The sequence below is a fragment of the Trachymyrmex cornetzi genome, unplaced genomic scaffold, assembly GCF_001594075.2.
Source record: "Trachymyrmex cornetzi isolate Tcor2-1 unplaced genomic scaffold, Tcor1.1 scaffold223, whole genome shotgun sequence".
NCBI classification, from domain to species: Eukaryota; Metazoa; Arthropoda; class Insecta; order Hymenoptera; family Formicidae; genus Trachymyrmex; species Trachymyrmex cornetzi.
This window is the reverse complement of record NW_017296881.1, coordinates 318,589-337,052: the sequence shown is the minus strand read 5'-3', so window position 1 is coordinate 337,052 and position 18,464 is coordinate 318,589. Positions and strand designations below refer to the sequence as shown.

Below are 18,464 nucleotides of genomic sequence, written 5' to 3'. Positions count from 1 at the left end.
GAACAAATTATCGTACATATTACGATATTAGTTGCCTCTATGATAGACTGTATATTAAATTAACAGAAAAAGTAATAGAAATAAAAATTAGATAGTTAATGTGTACTTTTTATTAAAAATTGTATCTTTTTAAGTTATTTTGTAATGATGAAATAGCAAAACGTTGTTACAGAAAAACAAATATAATTATTTTAGTTCTATTTTATTTTATTATAAAAAAATCAAATATAAAGTGTTTTGTCAGAGTTAAGTTGTAATTAAATTCACACGTGCGGTACAGCATGTCAACCTAACCCTTTTTTATATATGAGCCGTACCTCACCTCTAGACACATCTGATTTTTATCATTTTATTATAATAAATTATCATTGTTACTCAAAATAACGTGTCGTATACTATTGGACACTTTTCTTTTAACTAATACATTACTTAGATTTGCTTTTTCAAGCCGAAGGATATGAAAAGAAAGCTTAAGAAATTATGAAATGCTCAAGAATTTATTAATTTGTATTAATATCCGTCATTTAAATATATATTTTCGATTATGTTATTTTTACGCAGTTTCTATTTTTCCGATATTTTCTGCGTTTCACACTCGTGCATCCCCCGCGATTACCGGGCTCTACATTCTATTGCATGAACATTGCGTAGGAGTGTCGTCAGTTGTGTGATATTACGGAAATATTGTGCGGTTCAGTATAGATATGCATTCATCCGGTTTTATCACGCCCGCGCATCATTTTGGACTTCCAGTGAAGAATCGTTCACTTATAATGACGCTGAACTATGAACTTTGTACTGAGAAACTTTAGTATAGTCTGTAGTGGACATAAAACCGAAAATGGTATAATTTGAATGATGAAAATGTCCATATCCGATGTTAACTCGCGTGAACAGAATTTAGTTATGATTGTTGAAATTGCAGCTTCTTCAATTTTCTTTTAATTTAAATAATTTTTGTGATATATATATATATATATATATAAATTAATATCGTATATAAGATAAAGAAAAAACAGTAATTATATACAATTTCTGCAAATTTTATGTTAATGAATTATTAGATCATATATCTTTTATTGTTCCTTTTCTTTTCTAAGATGAAAGATGGACTTTGTTAATTTTACGAGAATATATATGGTATATAAATTGTTATTATGTTATATACATAATATAATCATTATTTAATCATATCTAATTCTCTAAAAATCATTTTAAAAATTATTCTATCTATCAATCATTCTATTATCAAAAGTTTCATGAAATTTTTAATCGATGAACATGCGATAAAGTTAGAACTTGTCTATTATATAATTTACTCGTAGATCCAAACCACGAGTTTGAAGAATGGAAATCGTGGACGAAGCTCCACGTGGTATCGAACTTCTAGGCAGAATCGCTACGCTCACGCAACGTTGAGATACTTCGATGCACTGAATTAGAGATTACTATCTGCATTTTCGATACTTCGTCACCGATCACCACTGATCGCACTTTGACAAGCGATAATTTTTTCTCTTTTAGTGAAAACCAAGTGCAAATCGAAGTAAACGCGACGAGGGGATAAAAGTCCTACAAAAATCAACCTTTCCGAATTTCAAATAAAGCTGGTCTCAGTCGACAGCCAATCGCGATCCCGCGTTAATCGATCTTTTCGCGAGATTTTTCTCGGCGGATACAATCTCTCGCGGTCTCGTAGCTAGGGTTGCTTGCAACGTGAATGCTAGATGAATACTGAGGTACGTCACATCGGGCGCCGGGTTTCAACCCCCTTCTACGTGTGCTTCTCATCCCTCTTCCGGTCCCCGTTACCACCCTCCTACTCCACTCCTTCATCAGACGCGCATCCACCCACGCAACTGTTGCGCCCCCGCCCGATTCTGATCATTCCTCAGCATTTCGCCAACCATCCAGCGAGCGCATGGTGGCGAGAATCGAGCCACGTGGACAATCGATCGCAATCGCGATCGTGTTCGCGCATTAAAATATTCATGCAGATTGTATTAGTTAAATGCGATTAATTATATCGATCTTTTCAACAGCTAGGACTGTCATTAATAAAATTAATAGCGATATCGCTGCTTAAAAGAATTAATTAAATATATCGACCTTTCGACATTCCAAGTAAATGCCGTTGTAAATTTGATTAAATCGTCACTTTTAGAGCGATAAATGATCTCAGAGGTGGGCGACTGATACTTATAATTTAATTAATCAACTCCCGGCTGTAAAATCTGGACTAAATAGTTGCCGATTAGGCATAATGAAAAATGGACGTAGTAGTTTTGTAATATTAAGTAAAACTTTTTAACTCTTGATAAGTTGGCAGTTAAAATTTCTAACACTTTAGTTTTTTACACTATAACATCTCCACGATCTATGTCGCACTATAAAGTCTAACGACTGAATCTTACTTTAGTTTTCACTAAATCTGTCTTAATTGCTTAGATCAGAACTTCTGACTCGCGATTCACCTTAATTAAGACGTAATAGACGCGTATCGGCAATCAACTCTCGAGATGTACATGAGTTGTCGATCTCTTCGTAATTCTCGAGAATTAGACAAACGATTCACTTGCATTTATTACTTTTTCCACTGTAATATTAACTGATACTTTGTTATTCAGTAAATTATTTTGCATTTGTAAAGTAAGTAATACGAATCAATATAGAATGGATCTTTAATATTAAAACGCGTATTTCTTGTTCATAGATTTTAGATTTTATTTTTTTATCACTACTTAACATATTTTATTTATTAATGATAACAGTTATCTTTATTTATTTATATTTATTAAAAGAAGAAACACGATCGTTAATTTAATACGTATGTGTGTGTGTGTGTACTTTTGTAAATAATACTCTTCTGTAATAATTTTCTGTATTGCAATTATATTAGATAATCGAAGTTGATAGTGCTAATATCGTGCCAGATCGATAATAATTATTTTAAAAACTTGATAATTTTTTTATCAGTTCGAGCAATTTAGATTATGTTTCTAAAGAAAAATATAAACGATATCGTATCAAGGTGATATAAAAAGATGAGATAAACGAGAGCAATTATTTAAAAAATATACCAGTACAAATTTATGAAAACGTGTTGACCGATTTCTTGCTGAGCGCGATCAAAAACCAGGAATAAGTTGATATTCTCACCTAGAGACAACGACAATGACAGCGACTACGATGTGTATATGTCGTACTTTGTAAACTTGGCTCGAACAATGCATAAAACACGTAACTCGCCTTTGCCTCTAACTAATTAGCCTAGATTTATTAACGGCAGTTTTGTAACGGTCGTAGAATTCTTACGGCCAGTCTTCTGTCGAGGCGGCTTAATTAATTACTCCCCCGTAGGGCGGAGATGGTAATAATGCGTTTCTAATTAGTTGCGTTCGTGCGCGCGTGAAATACTTACGAGTCTGCAACCAACACGAGATAAGCGAGAGAGTGGGGGGGAGAGAGATGCAGAAAAGTTGTTTGCTATTAAATAATTTTCTTTCGTTAAACCTGAGATGCAATTGAAAAAAGCACAGGTAATATGAACAAAGAAAAATAAATTTCAACTTTATTAGAAATCGTGTATCGATCTAGTATACACAGTTTCTGATATATATAAATTTAAATCTGTTATTCCCTGTTCCTATTATGCTTTTAAATTGTCTAATAGATTTTATTTTTTGCACACTTTTTCAAAGAAACATTGATTGAAAGATAAGGTAAAGACTTGAACATCAAATGTCATTATAATCATAATTAAAGCTAGTATCCAAACTTTAAGCATACGTACAATGTACATTTTTCACATGTAATTATTATTAATTAAAAAATTGAATACTATAGTAAAACTTCAGTGAAAGAGCTCTTTTCCAGTGCGAAAGTATTTGTTCATCAACAGAAATTAAATTTACTGGATTTTTTTTTCTGTCTGCTGTGTGTGTGTGTGTGTGTGTGTTGTGTGTGTGTGTGTGTCTGTGTGTGTGTGTGAATGTGTGTGAAAATTCATATAAAATCGCTCGAGGTATTTCGCTCGCAAAGTCTCTCACTGAAGTCAATCTTGACAGTTCTCGAGCATCAGTTGGACTCACGCACGATCTCCGAATGGAACATGATCTCGGGATGTACGAAGTGTGACGTCTGCCGACAATTTCATGAATAATTAAACGTGTGCTTTAAGCGAACCGTGACGTATTGGCGGGGTATCGGCTCGTCCTGCAAACAGAATATTCTACCTAACCGTCTGGACTTGATTGATTAACAGTTTGCGCTAAATTTTGAATCACCAGCGGAGTTTTACACAATTTGTTTGCAACAAATAGGAATAATTTATATGCCATGATTGAATAATGCTTTGTACATTACGACTTAATTGAATGGATTGTAAATGCTTATCTTTTATATGCAATATATATATATATATATACATATATTCAAAAGTTAGAAACTTTTCACGAAGATTAGGCATGTTTAGATCAACAATGTTGGACATTTTTAACATTTATTAAATAATACAAAATAATTTGTTCCAAACTTATAGTTTATCACTTCTTTTAATTTATATCCCTAAAATAATTAAATTTTCGAAAAAATACTCTAATATAAAAATATTGAATACTCATTGACTATTATAATTATTAGAATAAAAAATATCTCTTCTCATTGAAAAAAATTTTTATTGGTAATAAAAAACAAGGATATTTTTCGAAGTCACCAAAGTATATCCCCTTACTTATCCTACAATTTTGATAATATCTTCAATTTTGATAATAGATATCTTCTCCCTATTTCTAAGTTTTCGAAAAAAAAATATAGTGATCTTTTTATCAGATTCATCCTGTATAGGCACTAAATTATATAAATGTAATCTACCTTATATCCTTAAACAAAATAAGCGTAAAGCTTAGATTTTGTTGTTTACGATATAAATAACAATTTAGATTAAAATTAATATGACAATTTTCCTGGGATATGTAAAACTTCATAAAAAACGAAATGTAATTGATAATTTTGCGTAACGAGGATAATATGATTTGCACACTTTTTTATGCAGCTCACGTATTTGTGTACGAGATGTTGAGCATCATGAATGCAAATTTCGTGAATATGATTTTCGTGTCGGCATGATATAAATATTTTTTTATGCTTACAGAGCTTATGGTGATCCTAGTAAATATTCCTATATAAAAATATTTGAATATTAAATATTACCACCATCAATATACATCCTACGATTATTAACGTATACAATATTGTAATTCAACTAGGTTCCGTAGTATAAAAAAATATTAAAAATAAATAAGTACGCCCATGGGTAAAAAGAATATTTAATATCAAAGACAATTTTTCTTTCCATCATATTTTTGTTCTTTTTGTAGAATTTAAGATACATATAGGAATGTCACATGCGCACAAATTTTTGCCTTAGAGGAAGAGGCGATGATGTGTAAAATTTATCCCCGTTTTCTTATTTTAATGATTTTGTGAGCAAACAAATAGAAAATGTTTTGTAAACTTCATATCAAATGCTATTCATCAACATTCCGTCGAAATCAGTTTATTAATGCGTCACCACGATTTTCCTCTTGAATCACTTTCTTACTTGCTTCCCTAGCATGAAAAACAGATATCTCTTCGTCAAATGAACCATTTTTTTGCAACCAAGAATAATTCCAGAATAATTTGCATTTGATAATTACATCTGAAAGTTCAGCGTGAAACTTTTCCTTCCGAAGAATGGAAAAATTCGATTTTTCTATGAAAGGATTTATTTGGATGCAAAATTTCAAACGATATGTAAAATGAAAGAATTCGTTAACAACAAATGCAATATATTCTAACAAGATTTATAGTTTCATATTATATCTTTAAAATAGTAATACAGGAATTCACAATCTGTACATATATCTTTATTCTCATATTTCTACTTAAATTATCTACTAAAACAGTTTAATCCTTTGACGAAGATCAAGTTCCGATATTCGTGCTATCACCTACGAATCGACTAATTGTCGATAGATGAAGATAAAGCATGATTTTACAAAATAAATGTGAATATATCACCACATTAAAAGTTGCAGACTAAATATCTTAAAATGATTATATCACACACACACATATATTATATATTGTAACAAAATAACCCGTATTAATTCAATTTCTTACCTGGCGGATTTCTATAAATATGTATTAATTTTTCGTCTAATTTTATTAGAATTAGAATTGTATTTATAGATATTAATCAAATGTAATTTGATAAATGTACTAAATGTAAAAATTTTAAGAGTAATATATTAGCATTATTTATGTTTTACATATTTATATATTGTTTATCTAAAAAACAGATTATGATAATTAATAATGCTATTAAATAGATATGGCATATCTTTACTTGTCATCAAATAGTTAAGTCATTTGTTTTATTCAATAATTGCATATTATTTGCCGAGCTTTATCATTCTATTCTCTTTAATGTCGATTAAAACGAAAAGCTCGTGACTGTTTAAACACTTACATTGGCACAAGGCTTTCATAGAAGCAGCGATAAAGTTTGCGCCAATGACGGAACACAATTACGAAGAATTCTAACGAAGCTACCGGCGATGCTCTGAGCGAATAAGAAGGGAAGCTTTTAAGACTATAATGAAAGCTGCCATAAACACCTCCGTAGGCTCCTCCCTAGACTGTTATTTTGACCTTCGATTTCGTTTTAAATATCTCTCCGTCTTCTTTTATTATTCTTAATTTAAATTTGCAGCCGTGTTTAATCGAGGTTAACTTGGATCCTTAAAATAGTATAAACTTATATGTGATATATCTTGAATAATAAATTTTTTAATAAAAATTGTATCAAAATATGATGAGATACGAAACATTAAGTTGGTTAAAAAAATTCGTGCAACATAATAAAGAGGTCATGCAATAATTTTCTCGTCTGAGAAATAAATTACTTACATATTACAAATTATTTAGATTAGTCAAAAGTTGAATTTAAATTGAATAATTTATATGCTTTTCAAGACGTAAGAATTCTAAATATGCCGAACGATAAATTCGTGGCAATAATTAAACTCAACTACGAGAATTCCTAACGAAATTGTTTGATATTTCGAGAACTGCGAAAGGGTTTGCATATCGCGCCGAATGACTAATTTAATGTGGACTAATTTAGCGTGGTTTGTTCTGTCCATTTATATTTCTACGCGGAAGAGCAATTTACTTACAATAGGCAGTTGTAAAGTCGTACTTTTTTACATTATTAATAGGGATCTACATACGTTCAATAATATAATAATTCAATAATTTGTCAGTTACTAACAAAAATTGACATATTATTGATAGTATGTGGTTAATGTTGATGGATTTATGTAGATTGTAGATTGTACTCTGAGACAAAACGTACTGAATCAATATAGCTTAAAAGAAACGGGAACACTTGACAGATGGCATAATATTCGATGGCATCTGATTCTTTAGAGAAAATTATGGCGTGCTGGAACGTGAAATTAGCACATTTCTTTATTTTTGATTTTTTGATATTAAAAATGCAAAATATTTTTTATTATTTTTGAAAGAACAGTAGAACAATGAATGTGTTACCGGAACAATTTATTATTTTTAAAATTTTTTAAATTATTATTTTTTAAAAATTAATAAAATCCCATGCTAACTTCACAGACACTATTTGTTGGTACTGATATTATTATTGCTATATATAAGATTCATAATGTACATAAAACTAAACCAAAATATTGTCAATAATATTGATCATGTAAGGTTGTAAAAATACTGATGCGTACTGTTAATATTATTGATTCAATATTACTGAGCAGTATTATTGATCGTGTGAAGTCGGCATTAGAGTGATTTAATAGCAAACGTATTATAATTAATGATAAATGTTTTTATATGTAGCCAAACAGCCGGTATAACTGTGTGATCATGGAAAAATTTTTCACCACGATAGCAGAAAAAGAAACGTTTTAGCGTAATATGATAGTGTTGACGCTGTTTATTGAAATAAAATCGTCGATAAAACATAGTTCCATCATTTTAATTTATTTAGTTGAAATATTTTTACAAAATTATTTTTATTTATTTTAATTGTTATTTATTTATTTGTTTGATTGTTTCTAAACGTGACGCATTGTGATCGCAACTATCATAGCAATAATAATTTATATTTATAATGTAATATAATTAATATAATTTAATATATAATTTATTTATATAATTTAATATAATTAAATATTTAACAGTAATATTTTAATAATAGTAAAAATATTCTCAGTGATAACGTTGTAATTATTACTCATCTAAAGTGTCATTAATCATACTTATGTGTTCAACGACGCTCTGGTTAGAAGCTCTGGAAATCCTAGTAGTATTAGGTTTAACCATAGAAAGGATAAGATGCATTTAAGCCGAGTATTCTGAGTTCAGGCTGGTCTAGTTACATCGAGTGTAGCATTCGCGGTATAGTATTCCCGAGAGATCCTGCACTATTGAGACGGTGTGAGACATGTTACTTACTCGAAGTGACCTGGAAATTCCTCAGCAAAACGACCGATTCACGATGCTTCTTGACCATTGGGAAGCTTCTCATTCCAATCGGGAGTTTTCCTTATAGCCGTAAGCGACGGGGGAGAGAGCGCGTAGCAGCCGGAGGGGACGTAAAAATAGTCCAACACCTCTTGGAATCTTGGTCGAGTCTTTCCAGAAAGAAATGTAATACCAACAGTCATGCTGCACTTACTTTGACAAAGTTCTTTTTCGTCGAGTTCAGCGCGTTCCTTTTTTTCGTCGCGCTACGTATTTACGAGTAACCCGAGAAATTGGCATTGTGATCTGCGACGGTGCGTTTTTACCTATTCCAAGAACCCCTGGGGGATTCCTCAGTAGTGGAATAACAGTTTATTTCATTATAGAAAAACTATGTAAAACATTTTCTTAAAATATAAATATAATAAGAAAATAAAAATAAAAAAAAAATAATATTAATGAATAACATTAGTAAAATAATTTGCAACGCGATAATAATTCTGCATCAAGTTCTGCACCTATTAAATTGATAAACAGCATTACTAATTGCAGTTTATTTTGTGTTCTTGAAATAGAGTCTTAAAAATTGAGAAACAATGCACAAAATACTAGATTGTTCATATAGCATTTATAGGAAGAATTTTAAATATAATGCTCATAATTGCGAAATTCTTCCTTTACGATGATTTAAATTTATTCAAAACTGTGTACATTTCATAATTTACGTTTGACAATAAAAGCGTTCGATGTAAGATTCTTAATTTTTTAAAATATTTATATAGAGAGATCGTTTAAGATTTTGTATAGCGATATTATATGACAGCGCAAATGTTTTTCGAGAAAATTGTATCAAGTGCCGTATCGTCCACTGCTATCGATCGAAAATGATTATATGATCCTTTGATATTATCAACAAAATGAAGTTCTGGATAACAGAATTACAAGTCAATCTCTCCGTCAGGAATAAGCAAGTCCCCGGAGGCTTCAGTGGAAACGAAAGCTTCGTGGAAATAGTTCTTATTCCGGCCGCGGAAAAATTCGAATCTGTTTTATCTTTAACTCTATTTTAAGGACACAATCTTGAAATAAATTGATATCTATAAATATTTCATAATAACTTTATATGATTTTTAATACTTGTAATTTATATTTGTTTTAATATAACGCACTTGCATAAGTTTGCGTAAATAATTCTTGTTATAATTAAAATTGAAATATTTAAATAAAAAAATAGTTTTTCCTCTTTATAATAATATTTCAATAAATTCTTTCAATGATGTGTGCGTATCGTATATCTTCTTTATTTTTGCGTAAGCGTGGGTGTTTGTTGTCGCAATACATCTTGAGACAAATCTCTTTCCGATATTCTTTCGACAGGAAATTACATTTACGCTAATATCTAGTGACTGAGTCTCATGAGAAGGAAGTGTATTTGATCGGTGATGCGTTCGTTCAAATTTTAGTCGACGTCGCGCTATTTATATATGTTTTCTAAGTAGTAAGTAGGAACCACGTATTTCTTCTATTCAACATTTTTGATAGCTCACGTGATTAATTGAGCTCCTTCATAAAGCACTACATGGGAAATGTTGCGTGTGATCTAATCGATTGGAAGATGACGTCGATTTCATCTGATGTATCGGTGATTTATTAAGCCGTTCATGGGTAGTAATTACCAAATTGTGTATTTGATCGTAACATAATCGTTTAAGCTGAGATTGTACTATTACTATATGAACATAGAGACGATGAGAAGGAGATGTGTTAAAGGAAAATTAGGAAATGATAAATTTGATTGTTATATATAGAAGAAATAAATGATTGGATGGATTAGATTTTGAATCTACAATATTGTGCAGTTTTTTTTGCATTTCTATATTCACCACTATACATTCACTGTATCCATATACTATATATTTAGATTATCAATATTTAAGTAACTAGAAGAATAGCAGGTAGAAGATACACAATAATTAAAATGTATAAGTCTAACTCGATAAACAAGATGTTAATGTATTTCAGTACATGAAATTAATAGCGGTATAAGTTTCAACTTAACATTGTTTTGTTCTTCTTGTGACTCAATTTGACAATTGCAAGTGTACAATAATGTCACGACGGACAAGTTTATAGTTTTCAATAATTTTTAATCCCATTTAATATATGACAGATAATTATTATAAATTCGCAATTCTGATCGAATACAATAATTAACATATGTTCATTGTAATTGTTCAATAAACACAATGTGTTAATAATAATAATAAATGTGGCACAAAAAGTATGCATGGAACATCCGGAAAGAGAAATAACAGAGATCCAGGTAAAGACACTATATTTGTCAAGATATAAAAATGTAAATGACAACGATTTAGATGTATAAACATATATTCTTAGAGAATGCGGCTGAAGAAGATTGATGATTTAAGTCGAAACTTGTACTACTATTAATTTCATGTACCGAAATACATTGATATCTTGTTTATGCTCGAGTTAGGCTTATTTACTTTAATTAATGTATATTAAGAATAAACACGAGCTGTATTATTAATTATTGGATAGGAGATAAACAAATCATTTTTAGATTCAGGATTATTTTAGCATTAAAATCATAATATTTAACTGCAATCGTGAATGTCGAATGTAATATTGTAATTGAATCATAATTAATTTTTTACAGCTATTTTTTAGTAATCGTCAAATATACGTGACAAAATGTAATGTATAGAGTTAGTACTCTTTAAGATTGTACGACATTGCACACATGAGAATATAACGCATGAGTTACGCAGTATTGAATTTACTAAATACTTTATAGGAACACGCTGTCATGCGCCGTGCGAGCTTTGAAGAACCCTCGGCACTGTCGTGAAATCTTTTAATGAGCTTACCAAGCCTAGAAGCCTTATATCGACACGTCTCGTGGCAAAATAAGGCGAAAAGCAACAAATCGTTGGTGGCAGTTGTTGTGTGCGTCACGTCGCAGGAATTTCACGCTTCGTAAAAAGCCGTAAAATACGCAGTCTACTCTAAATTCAAACGCACGTTTACGATCATTGAGAAAGCTCGACCATGGTGAGTTTATCGATCACAATTGAAGGCACGAGCGGATGAAAAGAAATATATTTTAGTCTTTTCCAAAATTTGATTTACTCTGTTCAGAAAAAAAATTATAATTCTTTTCATTAGATTCTGCTGTATCGAAATATAGCGGGGTATAATAAAGAGAATTTATCCGAGAATTTATATCCTAAAACCGGATCGATTACTTTGGAGTCGCCAAAAGTCATATCCTCTCGTTCCCGAACTCATCTCTTTAATTGTAACTAATCAAATATTTGGCAACATTGGTGGGACAACATGTAATAACGAAGTATAACTATAACAGCCAGCGATGATAGTTGAAATTCACCAACTATGATTTGTGGTGCGTGATAGTAACAGGGGGAGAGATTGAACTTCCGCGTACAATAGACCGGTTCGACTTATGGCGGAGGGATGTACCGAGAATGAGGGCTCGCCGGACATATCACTTTCCATAGAAATGATCGCGCACAGCCCGGGGCTGTCCTTTGCCGATAACTACGTCGTCGTTGTAATTTCCTCGTTCGCTGACCGCAAGCTCTGTCGTGCGAATCACGTTTCGTTACGCGCAGTCGCATTTCATGCCACTTTATTGCGTACGATTGCCTTCGCTAGTAACCGGTTCCAAATACGAATTTAGACTAGGGATCCGAGACAGTTTTATTTCGTCCTTGTCGATACCGATGACGTGTTATCAACTATTAGTTCTCATTTACATGCGCATCGTTTTCGATAAGAGACAAAGCCGACCGGTGCGCGCTCGAATAGGAATAACGACCGAGCCTGCAACTTTTCTAACTAAGCGTTCGACGGGCGACTTCCGAAGTAGAGCATCGGGGACAACGTTGTACTGTTACCTCGTAGTGACCAACTTTCCGTTTGTGACGTAACATACTGAACCCGTTTAATTATAGGACGAGTAATTATGCAGCTAACGGCAACGGTCGACATCTGATGGACCTAGATCGTTTGTTATGTTCTTAATAGTCTTCTGCCACTCTTTTTACCTTTATATATATACACATATTTTATATGTATACACATATATACAGGATGTTTTAAGACCCATGGAATATAAACTTTAGGGGATGGTAAGCCATCAAAAGAATTAATTTTTGTTAAGGAATCTTATGTCCTCCGACGTATTTTTACGGAGGAGCTTGTTCGGACTGGCTGTGAAATACATAATTGATTGCACGGCAGTATTATGCGTGATGTCTAACAATAGTTTACGTTTTTGCTTCCTTTCTCGTCTTTTTGCAAAAATAAAATCGAAAGACTGAACTAGTATTGTCAGGTGTCACGTGCGACCCAAAGCGTAGCTCCTTATGAATATGTCGGAGGACACAAGTTCTTCAACAAAAGTTCTTTTTGTGAAATCTATCATTTCCTGAAGTTTGTTCTATCGAAACACTATATATATATATATATATACACACCTATATTTATCTATTTATTAGAGAAAGAACAGTTTTGCTCAAGTTATTTAAAAATTTTGCTAGAAAAGATCTGAAAATAATTTTGTTAGACCATCAAAATTTTTCAGGACCCTTAAACTGATTGCTAGAATGTCAGAACTTTTTGCAGCATTGCTCATTATAGTTGTGCGTTCTACATAATAATTTTAATAGCCCAACAAAATTATTTTTAAATTTGTCTTTACCTAAATTTTTATATATTTCAGCAATGTCATTATTATTTAATTATATGTGTGTATGTGTGTACGTATATATATATATATATAATTAAATATGTGTATCATTTTGATTGTCATAAATCATATTAGGTAAAATTATATCTTGCCTGACATTATCCTTAATATAATAGTTTTCGTAATATTTCATTATTCACAGTCAGAACAGATAGTTTTGTTATTCTTTTGCCTTTCATAACGAAGCGTGAGATGGGCGCTGTGAAACTAATCAGTCATTTATTATCGATTTGTTCTCCATCGTCACATCCTTTACCGATCATAAAGACGGCGATAGAACGTGGAATGTTGAATTCTCTGACAAATTCAATTATGATCAATCATTGATCTTTGTAATTAACTTGAAATCTTCTGCCGCCCACCTGTTTCCATCAATATTCCATCGTGATCCTATCGTATCCCTATTATTCATCGTTGAGGTGTAAACAATAGAGCAAAATTTTGATAACTAGCCATTTACTGGAAAGACCGGCCGACAGTTAAGAGAGAGAAAGAGAGAGAGTGAGAGAGGGGGGGAGGGCAGAGAGAGAATGGAGCATTGTAGACAGAACGATCTGCTCTGGTGAAGGCTGTTCTTTGTTGATAACGATTCCACTATTCCTCCTTGCAATTTACTTGGTATAATACCGTGAACTTTGATCTACCAAGATCCATAGCTTTACAGATCACGAGATGGAAAAGAGAATTAATTAAAATTACTTAATGGAACCACGGAACAAATCAGCTTTGAGTTGCGTTTTTCAATCAACAAATCAATATGAGCAAATATTACGCGAGTTGCAAAAATTTCCCTAATTCTTTCAAGCTATCTTGTAATAAGTCTTCCCGAATCGCAATTTTAATATAAAACATATGTAACAGTTTAACTAAATATTTGTTATTCTACGTAAATATTAAAAAATTAATATACAGGAAAATAAATTTTTGTTAGTTTTACGTACAAGAATTTTTAATTCTAAAAATATTCAAGAAAAAATGGAATTTGTAATCCATTTTGTTTCAACGTAAAATTTTCATTATGTTACTTGTATTTTCAAATAACACAATGATTATTATATCTTTTCTTGGCTGTAAAAATGCTGACGCGAATAAATTCTATTCTATAATAATTATTTTATAATTAACATTAATAGTTATGACAGTTACTATATTTAACATAATTATTATAGTTAAGAGTAAAAAATTTCAGTAAATTTTCTTTTATAACAGTTTATCTCGAGAAAGCGAAGAATCAGGAATATTTTTCAGTAATTTCAATTTCGTATGCGACAGTTGAAATGCGTATGCATATTCGATGCGTTGATCGCGGTCATCACACCCACTCTCAAGTATGTGCGTCTCTTGTACGCGCAGGAATGCCACATGTAACCGTGCTCACACACACGCGTATTCCGAAACAGGAATATACGTATGCGGATGCTTTTAATTTCATCTTCTCTCAGGTTCGCTGATTATCGTAAATCGTCACGTAGCGGGACAATTTTCTTTAAATTCGCGACGCGAATTATCAGTTGATACTATGTTATTTAATAAATAGCAGAAGAGCGAAACACGATAATCAAGTTCTCTTCATTTAGAATAAATTAGGATTAAAATGTTAAACGTATCGAACATCTGATAATAATTCTTGACGTTCCTTTAATTCCTTTATAAACAAAAAGAGCAATTTTGCTGAAGATTCTAAACATTTAAATATAGATCTGAAAATAATTTTGTTGAATCATCAAAATAATTTTATAAGAATTTCAAACATGATAAGCAATGCTGTTTTGACATTCCAGCCATCTGTTTTAACTTCTACATACAATAATTTTGATAGTTCAACAAATTTATTTTTATATCTGTTTTAAATTAAATTTTTAGATTTTTCAAAAAAATCGTTCTTTCCGTATAAGTATTCTAAATTGTTCGTTATATTCCCTTACAGAAATTTAATACTGATTAATTAACTAGTTCAGTGCTTTTAATATTCAAAATAAGTAATTTCCAGTATTAAATTAGATTTCTATAAAGATTCCACGCAGAGCTCGCAAATTTTTAAGAATGTGATTTCTTTTTTTAATTTTATTTGTTTATCTCTGCTAAGATATAACTCATAAGACAGAAAATTCTGTTACACAAATTTCATTACAATTAAACGCATAGAGCACGTGAAAGGCATATTTCTACGATATTCAGGATTGAAATCAATTCTTGCAGATGATCGCTATATAGTCAGCATGAAGAAACGTGGAAACAACGAAAATATAGGTAGTAAGAGTTGTCATAATGGAAGGAATGCAGTGGAGAAGTCGGATTCGGGAGGTCTAAGCGATGACGAGAATCAAGGTTTCGGAAATTGGATCCGATCCAGCACCGGTATCGAAATGATGCGGCTCTTCGTGATCGCGAATTCGATTTTGGTCTTTGTGACTGTAGCTTGGCCGAACATGAAAAAATTCTTTCACATTATCAAAGATTATCTCGTGGGAGAAGAGGATTAAGTGATCTCAATCGAAAAGATAGTTTAGGAATAACGTGATCATTGTTTAATTAGTTTTAAATAAGTATATGACAATATTATTTTTTTCAATTATTACAATTATTATCTGTTAACGTCATTTCTTTCATGCTATTGATTAATCTCAAACAACAATTCTCTGTCTTAAATTTAACGTTAATAATAGAACAAACAGACACTGAAACTAATAATAGATATCAGATAGATATTAGATAGATATTAATTTTATAAAATTATTATTGATGACATAATAACTGTGTCGCTTACGCATTATACAAGCGATAGAAAAATATTTAGTTAAGTATGTAAGCACATTTTTAGTTCAATGAGAAATAGATGCTTAGAAAGACAAACGAAAAATAGTCGAGAATAACCTTTTAAAAGACTTAATATTCTTTCTCAAATCCACAAAATGGGTAAACAAAACTGTGACAGAACTTCTTTTTCGAGTAGTATTTGAGTGTTGATCGTTGATATTTGTATAAAACTCTTTCGTATGTTTTTCTTCTAGAAGTTCCTCGTCTTGGAAGAGTAAATCTCCAAGACCCATAGGTCATATAACTTTTGGCAGAACTAACGATTAAGTTAGTTATTAAATCGTATTGTTTTAATTAATCAGTTAGTGTTAAGATAGTTTTGACGTAATTTACAGCGCTTATAATTATCTTAGGGTATAATTTTTTAGAATATTAATTTTTATTTACAATATATCTATAAATTTATTTAAAAAGTAAACAAAAAAGGCTATATCAATGTTTAATAACAAAAAATGTATAATTTTTATAAAAGTGTAAATTTTTAGAAAGTGTAAATAATTATACTAATTAAATAATTACATAGTAATTTAATGAAGTATAAATACTCTAAAAGTATTTTGATGTAATTGAATAAATTTTTGAATTCGTGTTAAATGTTTAAATAAATGTCAAATAAATATCAAAATATTTATAAGCCAAGTAAATTATCAAAATTGCAAATCAGAATGTAAAGTTTTGAAATTTTATATCAAATTTATCTTTCATACTTACACACATTAATAATAACGTAAGACCGACAGTTTTATTTACATGCTAAACTTGGACTGATTTGTACTCGGAAGACTTCATCAAAATATTTATAAGCGCTACTTCTTAAGAAAACGTCAGTTTCCTATCAATGTATCATATATCAGTCTAATCATATCAGCACACGGTCGGCATATTATAGTTACATGATATATTTAGAATATATCTGCAAACCACTATACGTAGAATGTTGTAATATCGCACCGGAATAATCAACCGCAACCACAAGATCTTGTAATGTTGGCGTTTATTATTCGCGGAGTGTTTCTCCTCGGCGTGTTGAGTTGGTATAGCGCCATCATCTGGAAAGTAATCGATGGTTACTTCCAGGACCAGTTTCGTACTTACTTGCAGGAAGAGTATCGCAAGCATCCGCGGATCAAGGCCGACTTTGAGAGCACCGGGGCTGTCGATAAGAGGCCTGCTCCAAGCGCGTTGCCAGCAGAGCCAAGTCTGAGCTACGGCATCGCGGAGACCTACGATTCCAACGCGGCATGCCCGGCCGACATCGTAGACGCCTGTCCGCGTCCACCGATAAAAATGCATTCCCAGCGAACACGGCTCGATCGGCGCAGGAAAGTAGGAAACCGCCGAGCAGCAGCGACACGCGCGATAAAGAAAGGCGACCGGGTGCTATCAATCAGGACGGCGGTCGTGAAGAGGATGCGATTGAGGGGAGCGTACTCCCGCCCCCCATGTCGTCTCTGAGTGTCAAGAAACTACGACGTCGTCTCGACAAGAGGGGATTATCGCGTGTCTCGAAAGAGGTCTCGAGGGAGATATCGCGGGAAAAGCCAAAGAATCGAAGAGTGAACACGCTCGTCCTGACAGACATCGATTTCGCTACCGCGAAAACCGATGACGACGAAGACGATGATTTCTCGGAGTTTGAAGAGGAGAAGGATCACAGGATCTACAAGGAAGGGATTCTTGTATCGGAGCTGCCATTTAAGCCTAAGGCAGATATCGGCAACTTAGATAGGGTTACTGCGGAAGAGTTTTGTCCTCTGACCTTGGAAGACGAGGCTTCCTGCGAAGAAACTACCACGTGGCCGTGACTACGCTTGATGAGCGTCGCGGTGAAATTGGAAGTACTAGATCGCACAGAAAAAGTTGTGCATTAACAGCGGGACATCGAAGGGCTTAGGAACATGCTGAGAAAGCTGAGGCAAAAGACTTGCGACTATTATTAGAATAAATCTGTTCAATTAGTTTCGCGGCTTTATTAAGGACGATGATGATAGATGTAGTGTGAAGGTGTTTTAGATCCTTTCATGTTTTTGTTGGTGTATAATAATTTATTCAGTTCGCAACTTGAATAGGAAATAAGGCTATATATGATGTGTAATATATAATTTTAATATAAAATAATGTATTACTACCTTTTTAGGCAAGATTCAGTCTTGATTAGATGTAACTAATATTTTTTTGTATTAATGTTTTACGTTTCTAAGTCGTACATAAAGTATATGTATTTATATAGATTTAACTTTCCAATTATTCCTTGTTAGTATAATAATGTTATATTTATTTATTTTTTTTTATAAACTCACCAATTTATCGA

General features: G+C 32.0%; 2 protein-coding genes across 2 annotated transcripts; both read left to right on the top strand.

Moving 5' to 3' along the window:
* Positions 1-11,505: 11,505 nt before the first annotated feature.
* Positions 11,506-15,879, top strand: Xport-A (exit protein of rhodopsin and TRP A). Its single transcript, XM_018506167.1, has 2 exons — positions 11,506-11,616; positions 15,536-15,879. The coding sequence occupies exon 2, from the start codon at positions 15,556-15,558 to the stop codon at positions 15,817-15,819; it is 264 nt and encodes an 87-aa protein (XP_018361669.1). The 5' UTR covers positions 11,506-11,616; positions 15,536-15,555; the 3' UTR covers positions 15,820-15,879.
* A 999-nt stretch (positions 15,880-16,878) lies between these two features.
* LOC108760305 (uncharacterized) lies at positions 16,879-18,226 on the top strand. Its single transcript, XM_083287355.1, is given in 2 exon segments — positions 16,879-17,429; positions 17,432-18,226. Coding segments are annotated over 2 exon segments (819 nt in total). The 5' UTR covers positions 16,879-17,137; the 3' UTR covers positions 17,959-18,226.
* The last annotated feature ends 238 nt before the right edge of the window (positions 18,227-18,464 follow it).

Bases quoted from the DNA above. Each gene is read 5' to 3' on its own strand.
- Xport-A (XM_018506167.1), top strand. From the start codon at position 15,556: ATGAAGAAACGTGGAAACAACGAAAATATAGGTAGTAAGAGTTGTCAT.